Raw genomic sequence first — 18,868 nt, 5'->3', positions numbered from 1 at the left:
TGAGCAGCTGTGGCTTCTCGGGAGTTTTTTTGCAGTGCCTGGTTGCCCTTGGAAGATGTGCAGGCACAAGAGCAAACACAGAGTTGAAGAATAGCAGTTAACAAACCACACAACAAACCACACAAACAAACAAACACCCGAAAAAGTGTGTGGAGTGGGAGGGGGGTGGGGGCGGTGGAGGAAAGAAATGCAGAGGGAAAAGAAAAAAGAAGGGGAGAGAAAAGATAAGCCAGAGGCATCTCTTGCAGCTAGTCAGGGCGCAAAGGATTGCTCGCAGCAGTTAGTCCATCTGCTACCTCCCACGCAGTGGACCATCACTTCTCGGGTTTTCCAAAATCTATCCCTGCCAAAATGGCTCTGCTCAGCACAGGAACGCATCTGGCAAGGGAGTGTCGGGACAGGACAGTTCCAATGGAGTTGCAGGAGGGCCAGTGAGGAGCTGCCCAGCCACTCACCCTGGCCCGAGGGTGCCCCTCTGCATCCCCCTGTCCTTTCCAGCAAAACAATGTCATCCTTCAACAACCGCAGTCCACTCGTGTCCATCAGGTGAAACTGCCTCATCGCAACATCTAAGAACAGCGTTGCTGCCTGGGAAATAACAACAGCAGCAGCAGCAACAACAATAACAATAATAATTTTTTAGTTGAGGCTGTTGTGATCGATATAATGTGATGAAAACCAGCAACTTACATTGTATTTATTTACCCCCGCGGCCCTTGATAAGCTTGCAGAGATGTAAATACAGACTATGCCTTCCTAGTAATTCTGGTTTCAGGACATCATCAGTCAGGAAATGTGGGAAATGTGTGGGAAATCTGGCAGGAAAGTGCTGATATAATATATTTTGCCTGTTTTGAGCTGAAGGCTAGGAGGCTAAAGGCCTCCAACCTTTATTAAGTAACTGGCTGTTTATAGTACAAAAATCCCAGATCTGCCTCTACAGTTTCCATCCCAGATCTGCCTCTATAGTTTTCTCCCCTTCTGTTTAGGAGCCCCAAATAATATTGTTAGCCTTTTATTTTTAAGTGTAATTCTTCAGAAATAACAATGCAGTTTAAAATAAACATATTATATTGTATTACATTACATTACATTACATTATATATAATATTTCTGGTAAATATTGATTACCGTCTTTAACCCTGCAGATACAGGAGTATATCACTCATATCTATTTTGTGTCATCTTAAATCATTTGCAGGGAATGTAACTAGTTTTTTCCACCTTTAATCTAGGGTCAAGTGTTTTAGTGATTTATCTAATAATCCCAAAAGTTAATATACTCAGTGCCTTCTAATCACATAGATTTATCCATTCGTATATATTTCTGGAACAAGATGTTTAAATGATCCTTTGCTTTTTAGGGGGCTATTTTTCAGGTTTAAACAACTCACACCACAGGTAGTTACAGTTGCAACAAGAAATGGTAATCTTTGTTTGTTTTTTTTTTTTTTAATAAAAGTCAGATGATATTGTATACATTACCAACAGAAAACATATCCTTTAACAGCACATGGTTTCCACGTGTAAACTGACTGTTTGGGGGGGGTTTGATTTTTCTTTTCCTGTGACTTTGAATTCTTGATACTTTGTCTTTTCACCATCAGAATTTGGATTTGTACCTTTTTTCATACTCTATGTTTAATGTAAGAGAAGTATAATCTGTTGCTTGTAAAATGAAATTGTGGTCACAAAAGAAATTGTAAACCACCTTCATTTGAGGGTGAGGCAGTTGAATGACTTACCTGAATGGGAGAAAAGGGGTGCTGCTCTACAGAGAAAAATGCCTTGGACTCTACTGGCATGCCACAATGTTTACATGAATTTTTTCATAATTTAGTGCAAAAAGGGAATTTATGCAACACACTTCTTATGTATGTCACTGCAGCTTAAGTGAGGTTCCTATGAGTCCTCCCAAAGAAGGCGATGTGGCTGGAGATAGGATGGGGGTCTGATTGCAATAATTAGAGAATCATAAGCATTCCTCTTTAATGTCAATAGAGATGGTTTGCTCTTAAGGAATCCATACAGGATATTTCTTTTTTACGTCACAGCCATCTGGAGACCTATAAAAAGATTAGAAAACAAGTATGACAATCTACAAGCCATTAGCAGGAATTTGCTAGGGAGCTAGAAGGAAAAAGTCAGTGTCTTGTATTCCATAACTTCCAATAAGCAGGTATTTCTACAGTGACTTTGGAATAAGTACGTTTTATACAATTATGTAAACTGGAAGAGAGTGGGCAGTGTTAACAGCTGCTTTTCACAATCCAGGTGATGTTTTGGACAGAATTTTCACAACTGTGCTTTTCTTAAACTTTCAACATGCTAGGCAACAATCCAGTTTTAGAAAAGTGCTTTACAACTGCTGAAACTATTTTCATATTCAGAATAAGCAAAAAGTTAAACTCATTATGATTTTGAGGCTCTTGATGTCTCAGAGCTCGAAAATGTAATTGGTAATAAGACTAATGAACAGCTGGGTCATAACCACCACATTGCCTCTTTTGATATGCTTAGGCTCCAATTATTAATCAACAAAATATGTCAGGTGTATTGCAGTTACTTCCAAAGTCAGTGTGTAAGTGAGGCTGTGAAAAAAAGTTTGGTGTTTTAGAAATATGCTTTGTCTCTTTGAAAAAACGCCAATTTACATTAACGTATCTTGCATTTAAATCTGGTTGTGTGACAGCTGGTGACACGCATGCATTTAACATGTACATATGCATCTGTGTTAATATACACATATGTACATATGCAATTGTATGTAAGCATAGATGCACAGACACCCACACATATGCAAGGATCACTTGTAATTTCATGCCTCTGACTGAAAGAATTTAATGCATAGGCTCACAAACCTGTCCTGTGCAACACATGCTTGATCACCAACAAAACTTCCCCTAGTTATTGCCACAAAAAAAATCTTTTGCCTATCTGCCAACTCAGAAAAACTCATATAAACTCATTAGAACTTTGTATATTAATCAAGGTGATCATGTGCCTCTGGTTGCTTCAGATATCTGATTCAGTTGACCCTGTTATGCCTGAACAAGAGATAGTGAAGAAACTCAGTAAGACAAAACACAGCATCATAAAAATTCTAACCATTTTTGTGCCAGTTCTGAATTTTCATCAAAGAACACTGCCACAAGTAGGTCTTACGTATCCCAGGTAAAAAAAAACCCTGTTCTTTTTTCTGGTGGCGAAAAAAACAGTCTATACCAGGATATATAATACCTGTTTAAAACAGAAGTGCTTAGCTTCAAAGTCTTAGAATCTGAAAACACAAGTAAATTGGTAATGTCCCGCAGAATTCAGATTCAGCAGTTAGTAGATTAGCAATGTCTGTGTGCTACTTCTTGGTGGCAGTATTAATTTTGGGCTGTGTCTTACAAATAGGATTTTTCCCCCATTTTCATGTTTCTGTAATTGCAATAAAAATAGGCTTGTTGATACAGTTGTTGTTTTACAGTGTAACCACATATACCTGCATATATATTTTAACACAAACACAGACACATGCACCTAGACTGACACATGTACATATGGCTCCCCTGGGCACAAACAAGGGAACATAAGCTTTATCATACAAGCAAGCCCTGTAGCCGACATAGAGCATCAACAACTTCAGTTTAACCCCTTGAATTTAAAAAAATCGACTTAAAAATAGCAATATATGTAAGTGCAGGTTAATTTACAAACATATGCATTTAAATGCTGTGTGACCCATAGACTGTGATTGTATGTTTTATTTTGTGGCTTAGAAAAGTAGCAGCATGAATTTTAGTCTCGTATTCCTTTAAGAGTTCTGAGCAGTCTATAGTCTGTCTGATGAATTTTTTTATAGGTATCTTACATGGAACACAGCACACAAGAGCTGTTGAAGTGCATTTATTAATTTCAATAGTAAACATGGTAGAACACAGTGAGAAGGTTCATTTTATCACATATACTCAAGAGACCTTTAATGTTTGCACTTGAAAAAATTCTATACAAATTATATGTTAAATAATTCAAAGTACAATGTTCTTTTAGCGGGGGGCTGGGAGGGAAGGAGGAGGAGCTGAGAGACTTAAATCCTGAAACTCTACATCCTCATCAAGACTTTCCTCTGTCTGTTCCATGAGTAACACCAGCATGCAGTTCTTTTCTCTTAGTACAAGGTCAATAAAAAGAAACGATAAATCAGCTTTTTTTTTTTTAAGCGTTTTGTCAGATGATGCATGGTCTTAGTAAATATTGCTGCAATGTTCACCTGTGCTGCATTCTAACACAGACACAGGAACACACACAGCTGGGAGGAAGTGGGGGGTGGGAAGAAGGGCGGAGAGAGGTTATAGAAGCTACAGAATACGCTGAGCCTGCTGCTTGCAGCTTCCTGCACAGACAGGCAGAGGAGAACGCCTCGCACAACTGTCCCGCTGTAAATACCTGAACCACCATGGGCGCCAAGTACGACAGAGATGCGGAGTAAAAATAAATACATACCTCTTCTCTCCCCAGAGAAACTAACAACAACAACAACAAAAAAAAGTCCCTCATAGACACATAAGGACAGGGCAAATTGTCGGTGTAATTACACATCGACTCATTGCGTAGCACAGCCCCCTTCTCGGCTTTCCAGCGCAAGACCCCGCTCCCCGCCGCGGCATCCCTTCTCACCAGAGGGGCTGCCCTAGGAGAAGCGCAGCAGCGCTCCCTGGGGTCGGACAGGCTGCTTACCGTTGCCGTGAGAGTCCTCTCTCCCAGGCCTCTGGATTTCAGAGCGGTCTGTGCTGCGGAGGAGGAGAAAGGTAACGGCGGCGGGCGGATCCCGCACCCGGACGGCGGAGGCGGCGATGCTGGAGGCCAGACCAGACTCGGTCCCGGCGCCGGCCGCTGGTGGCTCATGCATATCAATAGCCGTGTGTACTCGTAGTTTCTCATGACATCATCATTATCTTGGTCTCCCGCGGTCCAGGACCTCTGACCTTGCCGGGCTGGCCCACATTTTGGCACTGCAAGCCCTCCAGTCATGGTCCTTTTCTCCTTCTTTCAGACCGGGAGCAGCAGCAGCCGGCAAGACCGCCGTCTTCTTCTGCCCAGCTTTAGGAGCTCGGAGAAAGGGCGAATCCCCCCCTTCCAAAATACATACGCAGGCAAGGTATTTGCCATCAAGCTGCCACCATTTGGCAAAGAGCTCTATGCCGTGTACAATGTAAGGAGCTCTGGAGCCGCATCCTCGAATCATCTTGTTACTTCCTACTGAAATGGATTTTCCCCACCTTCTTGTTCCTCCTTACACTGCGCTGGAAATTGCCGAAGGCTTTTCACCTTTATAGAGGCCAAGGTGTCTTTCGTGGAAACGAAGCGATTCACAATGCAAATAGGGGCCTGTAAAGGAATTGATGCTCCTCTCTCTTAATGCAGCTTGACGCAACTTAATAGCTGGTTTTATTTTCTGTTATTAAGAGATGAATTGATGGCTACCTTTGCTGGAAATTACTGGCTGAACCAAAAAGTTCGGAATAAACTTTGATGGCAAGGGGTCGTTGTGTAGCTGCACATACATACAGAAATAATTACATAAAAGGATGACATTTTAAAGCAGCGCTAGTGCTCATGAAGGAAAAAATACTTTTGCCAGAAAGAATCTGGACTGTAGCAAGGACAAAAAAAAAAAAAATTCTGAGGGAAGTGAGTTGTTATCTTTGGTTATCTAGCTGTATGAGTGTTTTGGTCTTCATAAAGCTAGATAACCGAAAGTAAAAACTCCTTCAAGATCATCATACAGTGTGTGAAAATAAAAGACTGCTGCAAGAGAGTAAAAATCAAAAAGGGTCAGAAATGCTTATCGAATCTAACATTTTTACAGCTAAAGATGAGACTGGAGAAAGTTAAATGGCATACTCATTCCAAAATACGAAGTTGATGGCACACTTATTCCAAAATATGAAGATGTTGCATGGCACAGAATGGATATTCACCCGCTGCAGAGACAACATGGTACTGATGGTAAACAATGTATATGCAACTATTGCTGTGGAATAAATAAATAAAGAGAAACCAAGAACGGTCAGCATTAAACCAGACTAAGAGGATATTTTTTTTCTTTTAGAAAACTAATGCTGAGTTTCATTTTGTAAAGTAATTCATTGCAATGAAATGGCCTTAAAAAATAAAGGTGGTAGTTGGTGATGAAGATGGTGCTGCTGATGATACAGAGCTGACTACTGAACTGAGGAAAAATAAAACTCAAATACAACAACAAAAAACAACAGTCCAACCTAAACCTGTCTGTGTGCATCTGAGACAAAGCATTGAGGTTAATTTCAAATCATGTGAAAGCAGGCTTTCAGAAAAAGTTTACAGCGAAGTGCAGGCAAGCTTAATGATTTATATCTACTTAGAACTCGGTGGAGTTGCACAAAAATGGAGAAAAAAGTAATGGCCGAATTTCATTCCTCTATTCAAAACGCGAGCATAGATGCTTCTCTGTTTCAAGAGGGTTTCCTTGAGGAAGCTACTGAAGCAGAAAGACATGATGGAGACGAGATCGCCCTCCCCCCGTCAATGTGTGGAAAAATGCTTTATGCCTTGCTCTGCACCTAGCATTGGAAATGAAAGTGACATTTACTCCAAAACCCACGTGTGCGCCTCCTCTGTTTTTGTTTAAGGATGATCAGGTCTATCCTGAAAACAGCCCTGGCATGCCATACCGAAATAATTAGGACGTATACAGACCTGACAAAAACACGGAGAGGAGGGGAGGAGGTGGAGAAGCGGAGGGTCTGTTTTGCCTAATTGATTCCGTTAAACGACGTGCCGGAGATGTGAACGGCTGGGCGCTCCCATTCCCACGCTCGGGGCAAATGGCAGCGCCGCGCCCCGGCGGTCGGTGACAGACAGCGCGGCGGGGGCCGGGGCCGGGGCCGGGGAGCCCGCTCCGGCACCCGCGAGAGCCTTTCCCACCCACTGCCATCCCAGAAATGCCAGACGAAGGGACGGGGCTGCAGAACACGCCCGCGTCCCCCGCCGTGCCCGCCGAGGGAGAAGGCCGGAACTCGCGCCCGGGCGGAACTCGCGCGGAGGTCGCGAGGGGACGCGGGTTTTGGTCCCGATGGAGGAAGGGAAGGTCAGGGCAGATGTGTCGGGATGCAAACAGTCCTGTGTTTTTAACAAATATTATCATTATAATGACGGCTGTTTAGGCACCTCTTGCAGTGAAACTGAGGAGGATTCATTGCTCAGGGTTACATATTTTCTTTGGTCTTGACCTAAAGGTTTGTCCAGAGGCACGCTCGAATGTGTTACTGAGCTGGTAACCGAACGTTCTCTGCTGCAGATTAAAATAAGATCAGCGATAAGGGAGTGTGGGTCAGCGGTGTCCATCCGTCTGGGGCAAAACCTTTGCTAGCCGCTCTTTATAATTATTTAATTTACTTTGTTTTTCCGCTTCGTTATTGAACTGCTTATAGAAAACATTGGTTTGGGGCTTATACTGGGAATATTTACCTTCACGCCACGCATTGCACTGTGAGAAGGATGGAACAACGATCCAGCTAGCGTGTTCTGGAAGTAACAGGAGCACTGTGTAGCAAAACCAAAGAATTCTGCCTAAAAAGTTAGACCATCCGCTCTGTAGCTGTTAAAATAACCTTAGTTTCGGCCGGAGGGTGCTCCCCGTGGTCCTCGGCAGTGCCGGCTGGGACCCCGGCTAGGCTCTTTTGAAGTTAAACCTTTGTTTTGTCTGCGCTACGTATGCTCTAGGTTTCGCTGCTGCAGCGCCCGGTGAGGGGAGCTGTGTTTATTTACATCAGAGCTGTGTTTGAGCAGCCGGGCTTTCAACGCAGAGTGCCCGCCTCTCGTTTAACTGTTTGTCTAGGGCTGCTATTTATCTCGAGCCATTGTCCACTACAATTAATATTTACATGACAAAGTGCGCGGTCTTGTTTCTTAACGAGCTTCAGTAAAGGCGATAAGCTGTTTTCTGGGGAAACCCCTTGTTTACTTAGGCATGAATGGGGTTAATTTACTTAAGATCTTGCTTGCGTCTAGGTCTTCGTTGTAAATTTGTGAAAGAAAACGTCAGAGAAAAACAGCAGCATTATAATCGCGTGTTTGCCATTGTCATCTTAAATTGTTTTGTATCTTAATAACGTCACGTGATTATGAATCAATAAAATATTATTGGCTATTATTACTATTACTGCCCTTACTCCTCCTCTTCTTCAGGAGCAGAGACCCATTTCTCTGCATGTTTTTTTCTACAGAGTAAACTTCTGACTTGGGGAAAGAGACCATGTGGAAATGTGGTAGCAGGCCCTCAATTCTATGCTTTAACAGGCTCACACAACCAGTAACTAGGAAAGTTAATCCTTCCCTAGAATTATCGACCTGTTACGTGTTGTTCCCTCAAAGCTTGTGTGGAAAAAAAAAGTCACTCTATCAACCAAAGAAAAAGTTTTATGTTACGGGAAATGAAACCAAACCCAAAGCCAAAAAGTGGAACTCTAAGTGGGCATTTCTCTCCAAGCCAGTTCTAGCACTGAAGGAGACCGGATCAAGTTTATTTAGCATACCAGTGCATTGTAAAACAGTTGGAAGGTAGTTGCAGGTTGTGTGAGTATGCATGTTAACTAGCAGGGATTGGGGCTTATTCTTTGTGAAAAGATAACAGCAGATTGCTGTGCAAGGCCAATGTTAAAAAGGCAGCTGAATTTAACACCATCTGGAAGAAAAGATCCCTTGACGACTTTCTCACACCGTCAGACAAAACTGGTGTCTCTTGTTCTGTGTCCTTGTCTATGCAACCACACAATACTGAGTCATTATACTTTTGCTGAGAGAAAATTTGAGAACACATTATGGGTAACTGGTGAATGACCAAGTTTCATTATATCCGCTTAAGTCGATTGAAATCTACGTCTAGAGCTATGAATGATAGCATTGTTTTCCTCAACGGGGCTGTACTAAATGTCAGCACGATGTAAAGAAAAACTTGAAGTCTGCAAATAACTTAGCAGATCTCAATTATAATATTTTCCCACACTAAAACTAATATCATTGCTAGTGCCTACAATGCATGAAATACAACAAAAGAAGGCAGAAAAAAAATGAGTTCATTTACAAGTTATTTCAGCCAGACAAACAGTTTAATTTTCTTACAATGACTTCAGCACACAGAGCTGGATAATAATTTCCTGAAAATTTCAAGCAACCAAACTGCTTCTTATAAAATTAAAAAAATAAATTGTGCAAACTAATGTATTTATTTTAACCCTCCAGTTTAGGACTGATAAAATATTAGTAGATGTACTTTACAGTACACAGATCTCTTTGTATGAGTCTAGCAGATGATTTCTTCTTTAATGTTAAGCAGAAATGTCACAAACAAAGCCATGAGAAAGGTATTTCCTCAGGTGCTGGAGGAAATCCACCTGGGCACCTCAGTGTTTGTACAGGTACCAGAAGGACAGTTTTCAGTTCTCTCATTTTTTAACTACCACTTTTTAACTTCCCTTTATAATGGTTTCTGAGTGCTGTTCAGGTCAGTCTTCTGCGTATGATTCATGCGCAGTGAAGACTATGAAACGGCTCAAAGGCATGGTGAAGAGTTAGTTGTGTGTGCTTTGTTAGAATGTGTTTTAAACCTAGGTGACCAGGATTCCATCTGCATTTCATAAAACACAGTAGAGTTCCTGACATAAAAACTTGAAATGATGAGAAACTACCCTGGTGCTGAGTAACACATCTCTTCAGCAGCTGCACTTGCTGCATTTCTCAGCAGTTCCATCACTGCAGCCCTGGACCCTGGGAATGCTGGTGCATGGGGCAGGCAGAGGACTGGTGGGGTAACTGGGCAGGTGTTGGTGCTACATAAATTATTTTTTGACTTGGTCATGCAACCACTCATGAATGAGGGGCAGCTGGGGCCACCTGGATCGGGAGCAGAAGCAGGGCAAGGGCAGGCAGGTGATGGGGAGGTTTAAAGAGAAGCCAGTCCTTCACTAGTGCCCTGCCTGCTGAACAAAAGCTGGCACCTGTTGGAGGAGGGAGTACCTTTCACAATCAAAGAAGTGTTGTTTGTATGAATGGATATATTCATGACCACACCTCTACTTTCCTGAACTTTTCATTAGTATGCAATAGCATAGGGTAAATTCATTATTTTTGTTTCAAATAAATTGTGAAATATTTTGCTTTGTAGAGAAGCCAAGGACTCACTGCCTGTTAGCCAGATTTCTCCCTTCCCATCTGAATTAAAAACAGTTTCTGACTTCTTTTGGCTAAAAGGAGTGCATAGCTGTACCACAGAGACACTATGTAAAAAGGTCACTAAAATTTTTAAAGCATGCCCCACTTCCAAAGACTGCTCACCTTGGAGTAAGCATACTTATTACACCTTACATCCTCCATTATTTTAATTTAGAAGAAATAAAATGTCAGACTTTGACGATTACATTTTCTATTAAACAGCAAGTGCATGAGGTAAATATTAGGGCATTTCTTATCACTTTTTCTGGGAGTCTGAAAGGAGGAGAAAGGAGCCCTTTGATTGTGCTGTTGCTTGTCAATAGCGCCTGTTTTGTTCTTCCTGAAGCTCTCATTGGTGTATAAACATATAATTATAGACGTACATTTGTGTATGTATACATATACATCCATAGTTTATGGTGTAGAGCTGGCGTGACCCTGTCAAGGTCAGAGTCTGACATGGATGAACTTGTGTCATCCACTTTGTGGAGATCAGGACTGAGTCTGACACCAAGCTGTACAGACTTATTTTAGGGATGTATGCAGTAATGCAGAGGAAAGGGAATGTTCAGTCTATGTCTTTAAATCTAATCCTCAAAAAACCTATTTTCCCCATAATTCTGTGCTACTAATGCTAATCCATGCTTGCGGAGGTGGGGAAGGGACAGGAGGGGACGGAAATTCCCCTGGCAAACGAAGAGGTTGCCCTCAGCCCGCGGATTCCCTGCCAGGCCGCACGTCCCTCCCCGGTTCCCCAAGCTGATCCTGCTGGTTCGAAGCGCAAGCCACCGACCCGCATCCGCAGCGTCCGCAGTCTCAGCTCAGCCCAGGCGATGCCGCAGTCCGGTCGCCGAGCTCCGGTCACGCTCGACGACGGCTCCGATTGGAGTTTTCCAGGAGAGCGGCGGCGGCGCGCATGGGATGGGCGGGAAGCGGCGGGTTGCGCCGATGCGTTCTCCGTGCCTCTTCTCTTCCCGCTCGGTGTCCCCTCGCCCGGCCTCATTGCTCCTGCCCTGTCTCCGACCGCAGGGCTGCATTACCGCCATTAATTGCTGTAAGTGACCACCTCTAATTAGCGCTGCCGGCCGAGGAGCCGCCGCTGGAGGCAGCCAGAGCTCTCTTCTCCCCCCGCTGCCGAGTAACTATTATCGCGACTGATCCACCGCGCCGGTGTGCTCCTCCGACAAGGGAGATTCGAAAAAAAACAAACAAGTCCAGGTCTTAAGTACTTACTAAAGGCAGTTAATGACATCGTGCCTGGGTATTTTAACTTGTTGTAAGTCATAGAAAAGATTAAGGAGAAATTATGCTACGCAGGTCTAATGCTTGGCTCCGCAGCACTGTCAGGTGCGGCTCAACCCACCTGCTCTGCATACGCCACTAAAAGGCTCCTTGGAGGCCCCTACTGTCACCTCATACCCAAGGTGCTTTGCTGTTTATTTAAAAATCTATAACTGACTCTGAAATTTCTGTGCCTGGCCTACACCATAAAAACACATTTTAAAGGTGGTTTGTGCTAGAATGGTAAACACTTACATTTAATGTATGGGATGCACTGAGTTAAGGGCAGAACTGATCTTTCTCCTTCAGGTGTAGATGCTTTATTGCCATATTTCTCAGTTCCTTCAGCTCTTACTAAAATCTGAAGCAGAAAATCATAGAATGTCCTAAGTTGGAAATGATCCACAAGGATCATTTAAGTCCAGCTTTTGGAACTGGCCAGGGCAGGCCCAAGATTAATAGTGATTGGGTATTCACTCTTCCTCAACGCTGATTATTCAAATATCTGTGCCAAAGTGTAGTGTGTGATAAGAACCCAGATATTTTTGCTTAATTACTATTATGGTTTTGATGGTACTGTGAGGTGGGTGAGCAGGGTTGCAGAAGGGAGCAGATCAGCACACCAACATAATAAATAAAGCAAGGAAACTGCCAGTGCATAGGGAATTGTGATAAGGAATCACCTTCTGCTTAGCCTTTTGACCTCTAGTTTGTACATCAGCATGGGGAAAGTAGTAGCCAGGTCAAAATGAACTTCATAAGTAAATGAGTATGTGAGACAGTCCACAGTTTGTGTTCTTTAAAGTCTTAGAATAGTTTGTTGGGAAAAATTAATATTTTGTGCTTTGGGTCAAAACTTGGTAAATCTATCTGTGATTCAAATAGGAGCAGCATTTCACCTTTTGAAAAAGAACCTGTATAGTCTGAATGAGATAATTTTTCCTTCAGAATAAGCTCTGTGTCAATTAAAAGGGGCATTTAATAGTTATTTAACAATGATTTTTTTAAAAAATATGTCTCTGTTAATAATATCAGTTGACTGAAAGGGACATTAACATAAAAAATACTCCAGCATCCCTGTCATGTAGAATACTGTCTTTAAGAAACAAGATTTTAGGGTGCAATAAAATAATATAATTATCATCAGAATAACAGTACTGGTTTAATGTAATTGGAATCTAACCTACAATAACCTTATATGAGAGAGCTGGAGTCAGTAACAGAAAACCTGTGCTAAAAGGATGGTATCGCACATATGCAGTTTCCTGCCATCTAATTCAGCAGCAGTTGTGGTAGACCAAAAAAGGTAAAATTAGTTTTCTTTTTAAAATTAGTGCTCTCTCTCTCTTTCTATATATATATGAATTACTCTCTTTTGCCATTTTCTATCACAGAAAGCAATTGCTGCTGTATCATGTCAGAATTCACTCTAGGTGTGTCGGAAGGTACAGGCTGGTGGCAGTACAGGCTGAAACAGAGCAAGATATAATTCTTCACTTATTTTTCACATTGGAAAATTGTTTCAAGATAGACCACTTCTCTATGGCTGTAATTAGTGTAAGCATACATTGTAGAGATCCCTCTTCAGCTGAATACTTGGGATTTTATGTGTTACCAATATCTTACTACTGGATATAAATATATTGCAGGAAATTTATGAATATTAAATTTATGTCTTCCTCTAAATTCCCATAATTCTCATATGGCTGGGCTCATAAAACAGCTAAGCAGATCCTTTTTTATATACATGGACATTTGGCATATACAAACTCATAACTTTGAATCTGGAAACCTACAATCTGCACCATGATGAAGTGAGTTTACTATGTTCCATCATATCCATATGCTCTACCTCATTTGTCTCCAAAAGGTCTTTTCAAGCTTAGTTAGTTTAGTGATTCTCTGATTCCATGACTTCATGTGCTGAGGAAATATTCATAGTTGACACAATTCCATAACACAGTTATAAGAAGTAAGTCACCTCTGATCCTAGACTGTGAGTAGTGACAGAATCAAAAATTTCCATTTTTCCCTGCATTGTTCCTTACCCCTGATAATTAATGAGATAGACTAAACTACAAAAAATCAAGCAACCATTTAATGATACTACAATTAAATTGACATTTCCCACAATAGTTGGAGAGAGACTCTAGGATGATATTATAAATTGTATTTTAGCTTGTTTTCTTTCAGTTTTGTAGGAAGAATATTTCCTATAGAATAATTTAATTACTAGTCTGTGTGCAAATACTGGATGTCCTTCTGATGTCTCTCCAGTCTGCTAGATTTGTAAGTGTGATTATGTAAGTCTTTTACTGATAAATAAATTATTGTAATTGTAGTTGAAATACCTCTGGAATTCATAAAACCATTGCATCTAAATAATATATTATGAATTACTTAATTATTTATCAAGACTAATTCAAAATAAGTGTAGGGAAAAGCATACATTTATTTTTCAATAGCACTTTTTTTTGCACCAGGTCAAATGTTCCAGATATCAAAAATAAAAAAGAGCAAGAGAATCAAGTTTCCTTCATTAGCTGTAAGGAGTTTGTTTTGGGTTAATAATATGACAACAATGGTGCCATTCTTACTGTAAACTTGTTATCAATTATAATATATTTTGGCTAATATATGGAATTTCTATTAGAAGGAGGACAAGAAGGGAAGAGTTAATATGGGTGAAAGGTGAGTGTATGTAACAGTAAGAGAAGAACAGCAAGATTTTAGCGGCTATGGATTTAACAAGAGTGTCAGAGACACATCAGTAATTGCAAAATTAAAACAATGGGTTATGTGTGTTTTCAAGTCAGTATTCTGTGCTAAATGTGGTAAACCTCAATAAACAGCCTGGTGGTTATTAGAAGCACCAGGCTGTCCATTTAGCTACATCTGCAAAAGAACTTTATTTTCAGTCTCATGCAAATTTTAATTCCAGACTGGGTTCTAATCACCCTGTAGAAATCATCACAGGCAACATCAGATCTCAGGGTACACACAATAGCTTTTATTTTCCCTTTTCAGAAAAGACCTTTATCTGACTGCTAATGAAATACAGGAAATTGATTGCAGAAAACCTGCAGAGGCATACTTACTGTACCAGATATAGTAAGCCCCACTTGGTGCATTGGCATTTAGCCATTTTATGTAAACTTAGTGAGAAAATTACTCCTGTATATGATCTAATATCATCAGTAATAACTCGTAATGTCCCCATGTGAGGAAAGAAATTAAAAATTCATTAGAAAACTAGACCAGTGACACTACATTACTAAAACATATTTCAGTGTTTTGCTTATACTGTGTTCTTATCATGGTGCCTCCATTTCATGGCAAAGAAGATGGAGGAGAAAACATTCAACTTAAAATGTCTGCTGGCACACATCACTGGATTTGTATGTCACTAAACAATGAAGGAGCATAGTCTTGAATACCAACCATTTAATTAGCACTTTTGCCAGCCATGCATAGAAAACAGCTCATTTACATGTGTCATTCTCACTGATTATTCACATAAAAATGTACTGGATTTTTTAAGTGTATGTCACGTTCTAGTGTGACAATGAAAGAAAATCAAAACATCTGTTATTATTTTTAAAAACCTTGAAATTTAGAAATTGAATTAAAATTTATAAAGTCTTTCTTTCTCTTGTAGGTATATTTTAGTTATTTAATTTAACCTTAAGTGTGGCATAAAAGACTGGATGCAACTAATCATTAAGAACTTCAAAGGGCGACAGAAAACCTCTAACAGTCTGCAGTTTAATTAAAGGCTATTATTACAAACCTCTAAAACATACAGCTACATGTAATGACAAGTGGTGACTTCTAAATGCTGCATTTGAAAGGTACCACTCCTGCTCTAAATGCTGCTGATAGACAATGCTGAAACATGTAAATTCTCCCAGGGAAAGACTCCATTTTGAGCATAAATGTGGTACCTTTTTGAAATATTTCTTCGAAAGTTTTATCATTTTGAAGCATTTTGCTTAGAAATATTCACTTGTTTTGCTGTTGTCTCTCAACACCTGCAAAATGGATAGAGTATCATTGAAGAGATAAGCCAGTTCATAGAAATGAAAGTCAGTCATTTCATCACATTTTTCCTAGAAATATATAACATACAGAAACATTCCCTGGCTGTACACACAAGAAACATAAGATACTTTATATAACATAAAGGTTTAATTTTTCAGGGAAATTAAAAATGTCAATCCTCTTGCAATTATAAAAAAATAAGCTTGTATATATTTTTATGAGTGTTTAATGGGGAGTGTATATTCAAGTTTCTGTAGGAATGTAGTCTATCAAATAAAGGCCTATCAAATAAAAAATATGCTGTACTGACTCTCGGTCATTGAGCCCAATCCTGTAAGGTCCCTGCTTTTCAGGCAGTCTTTGTTGTCTTATGGTGTCTTTTAAATTCAGCATATCCTATAATTAGGAACTGCTCAAACAGAGTCTTAGGTTCATGCTATCGTACATAAAATTGGTATTTCTCATTAATGGATACAATCTTCTGTATTTTCAGTTTTAAACTGTTCATTTTTTAATGTTTCATCCCTATAACTTAGCTTCCTCAGGTGAATTCCAGTTCTGTGTCTAACTTGCCACCAGTTACATAGTGTTAAAGATCACAGAACATTTGAATTCTCAAGTACAAAATGATGAGTTAACCGAAAAATAAGCTGAAGAACATGCAATTTTAATGGTCTAATAATTAAAAATATTAATAATATTCCCCCTCTCAAAAAAAAATAACTTAAATAATTACAGACACTTTAGTAATTTTAAGAAAGTTTGTTATCTAGGTCTAAGAATACTGAATTTAAATCTGAATGTATTTATTAATTGATAATTTGGAGAATGCAAAAGAAACAACTCAGGTTACCATATTTTGAGATGCTATGAAAACTTGTAGGAAAAGTGAAAGAATTATCATAATCAAAACAGGTTATCAGTATTTTCTGGAAACCTAGATGTAAGATTTAACAAGTAAAAAATGGCAAAGACTATGTGAGTGGAAGGAAAAATCTGAAACACAAATAAATATTCAATAGATACAGATACTGAGTAATTGAAAGAGACCAAAGGGTGCAAAGAACAAGTTACAAGGTTAAAATGTGATTTAAAAAAATACAAACACAAAAAAAGAAATAGCAGCAATCCCTCATATGCATTGTATTATAAACCATCCTGTTGGGACCCCATAATTTTGGCATAGGAATATTAGACTATGTAGAATACAACTCACCATTAAAAAAGATGTATAATAAGTCAAATGGAGAAGATGCAGAGAAAAAAATGATAAAAAAAATGATGAAAAAACTATAAAAATAACAGGATGGAGGCATTGCTTCAAAAGAAAAGATTATGAGAAGAGACTAAGCTAACTGATGATCAAGGGAAATATGTGTGGGTGTTCAGATAAGCAATAACTTCAGCAGCCAGAAGTTTGCATTGTGTTGGTCAATTTTTGTATACACCCAGAATTTTCTTTAAGGTTAACCAAAAGTTGGCCAATAAAACACAAAACACCATGTAACATTAGGACCATGCTGATGTGATCAACTATGTACCTAGGAAAGGTAATTAAGAATGTAAGCACAGGAGATTGTTGTCTGAGTATCTAAAAAACTCCTAGTGAGGAGATGGATGGTGGGTTAGATTGAAAGAAAAGAATGTTGACTCCATAGATTGATCCATTTAAATCCAGAGTAAAGAATACTCCAGAGATCTTATTGCAGGTTACAGTCCTGCGTTCTTGAGAGGATTGACTAGATCAGCTCTTAGATCTTATTTTCACCTCTAAATTTTTATATTAGATAGTTTTGATTTAGATTTGATTCCAGGTGATGTTTTCACCTCTCTGGCTAATCTTCAAATAAAATGTTTTCTAAAGATAAATGTGGATAGCTTGTCTGCATGCTCATTTTGAGAAGCGCATATAATAGAGATTTACTGTGATAGTGTTTGCTGCCCAGATACCATCACTGGAGTAATAAGAATACAAATATTATCTTGAAATATATAAATTTTAAAAATCAGAAATTAAAAGGTGTTGAAGATCCCAAAGGTCTAATTATATTAGATATTAGCACATTACTCCCATTTATTCAACACTCTATAGATATCTACTGCCTTTGTCTTTTTTTTCACAGTTTCTGGTAACACAGTGTATGAATTAGTCCTTTCTGTGAGTGCATGAAGTACAAATATAACATATCATGTATCATTATATTGTGGTCTGTAGCAACATGTTCACAAATACAATGGTCAAAAAAGTTATCTTTAAATTTTTGTGGTTTGGCAGTTTGCACTGTCTTTTAAAGATGCTTGCATCTTTCTACTGAAGTCAATGAATGATGTTGGTGGTATTGCAAAATCAAGATCTCTTTATGAATGTCTGTACAACGTTAAAATTACTGAGTGTCAAATATTTATTATATTTGAGTAGACATTGACAGAATACCAGGCCAGGTTACTTTCAGAGAGATCTGTCCTGGTTTCACCCTTAACTTTCAGTTTTAGCATAGCAGGAATGTTCATCTGCCTTGTTCAATAAGAAGAATATAATCCAGCCCACCAAATTCAAGCCCTTTGACAGTATGCTATGAGAGCTGATTTGGTGTCTCTGAGTTGTTCTCTATGTCTTACTGGCACCATCACTGCTGTGCATCATATATAGTTATATATATATGTATATCTATCTGTCTATATTTATACACACATGTACATAGACTATACGCAATATAGATTGTATTTTATGAACAATATAGAATGAACTATCTAGAGAGAATTTATTCCAGTGTAGAACTTCTTTGGTCATTGTTTGCCAAATTAGAGAGAAAAAAAAGAACTTTCAAAAATTGTGGCAGGCACAGGGCCTGCAAGGCCTCCCTGGCGGTCAGCACCCTAAGATGGGAAATGCTTAGTCATGATGACTGGACCTTAGAAGCTCCTTTGTCTGACTTTAGAAAGGGCTTATCTCTCTGTAAGCCTATAGGTCAATTTCCTTTTGATCCCTACTATTGGACAATTTCTAAAACCCCTGTATCCTATTAAAAAAAACCCTACTTTTGCCCGGTTGGGCAGAATAGCTGTCCCTGAGAACCTTCACAGAAGATTCAGTAAAGACACCCCTGTGGAACCTCACACAGCGCTTCTCCTCTCACTCCCTGCATCTGCCTGAGGCACTTGGCAAGCTAAAGAGCTGAAATCACAAAATGAGCTGATAATCATGAAACAGCTGATATCATCTAAGCTTGCTAAGGTAGCCTGTGCCTGGGAGCTGCTTGGGAACTTGGACAGTTTGTGCTCAACAGGACTGCACTATCTGGGACCC

General features: G+C 39.6%; 1 protein-coding gene across 9 annotated transcripts in view; it reads left to right on the top strand.

Moving 5' to 3' along the window:
• The window catches only part of LOC102073150 (uncharacterized), a 110,852-nt gene that overhangs the window by 14,913 nt on the left and 77,071 nt on the right, over positions 1-18,868 (top strand). For 4 of the 9 annotated variants that reach the window (XM_074532549.1, XM_074532546.1, XM_074532545.1 and 1 more), the window contains one exon: positions 5,042-5,379. The exons of the other annotated variants lie outside the window; for them this stretch is intronic. In XM_074532549.1, coding sequence (XP_074388650.1) covers positions 5,042-5,251 — 210 coding nt within the window. In that variant the 3' untranslated portion in view covers positions 5,252-5,379. Of the gene's footprint in view, positions 1-5,041; positions 5,380-18,868 lie in introns of those variants that run through there. 9 annotated transcript variants of the gene reach the window in all.

The sequence above is a fragment of the Zonotrichia albicollis genome, chromosome Z (assembly GCF_047830755.1).
Source record: "Zonotrichia albicollis isolate bZonAlb1 chromosome Z, bZonAlb1.hap1, whole genome shotgun sequence".
NCBI classification, from domain to species: domain Eukaryota; kingdom Metazoa; phylum Chordata; class Aves; order Passeriformes; family Passerellidae; genus Zonotrichia; species Zonotrichia albicollis.
This window is presented reverse-complemented; position numbering and strand designations above follow the sequence as displayed.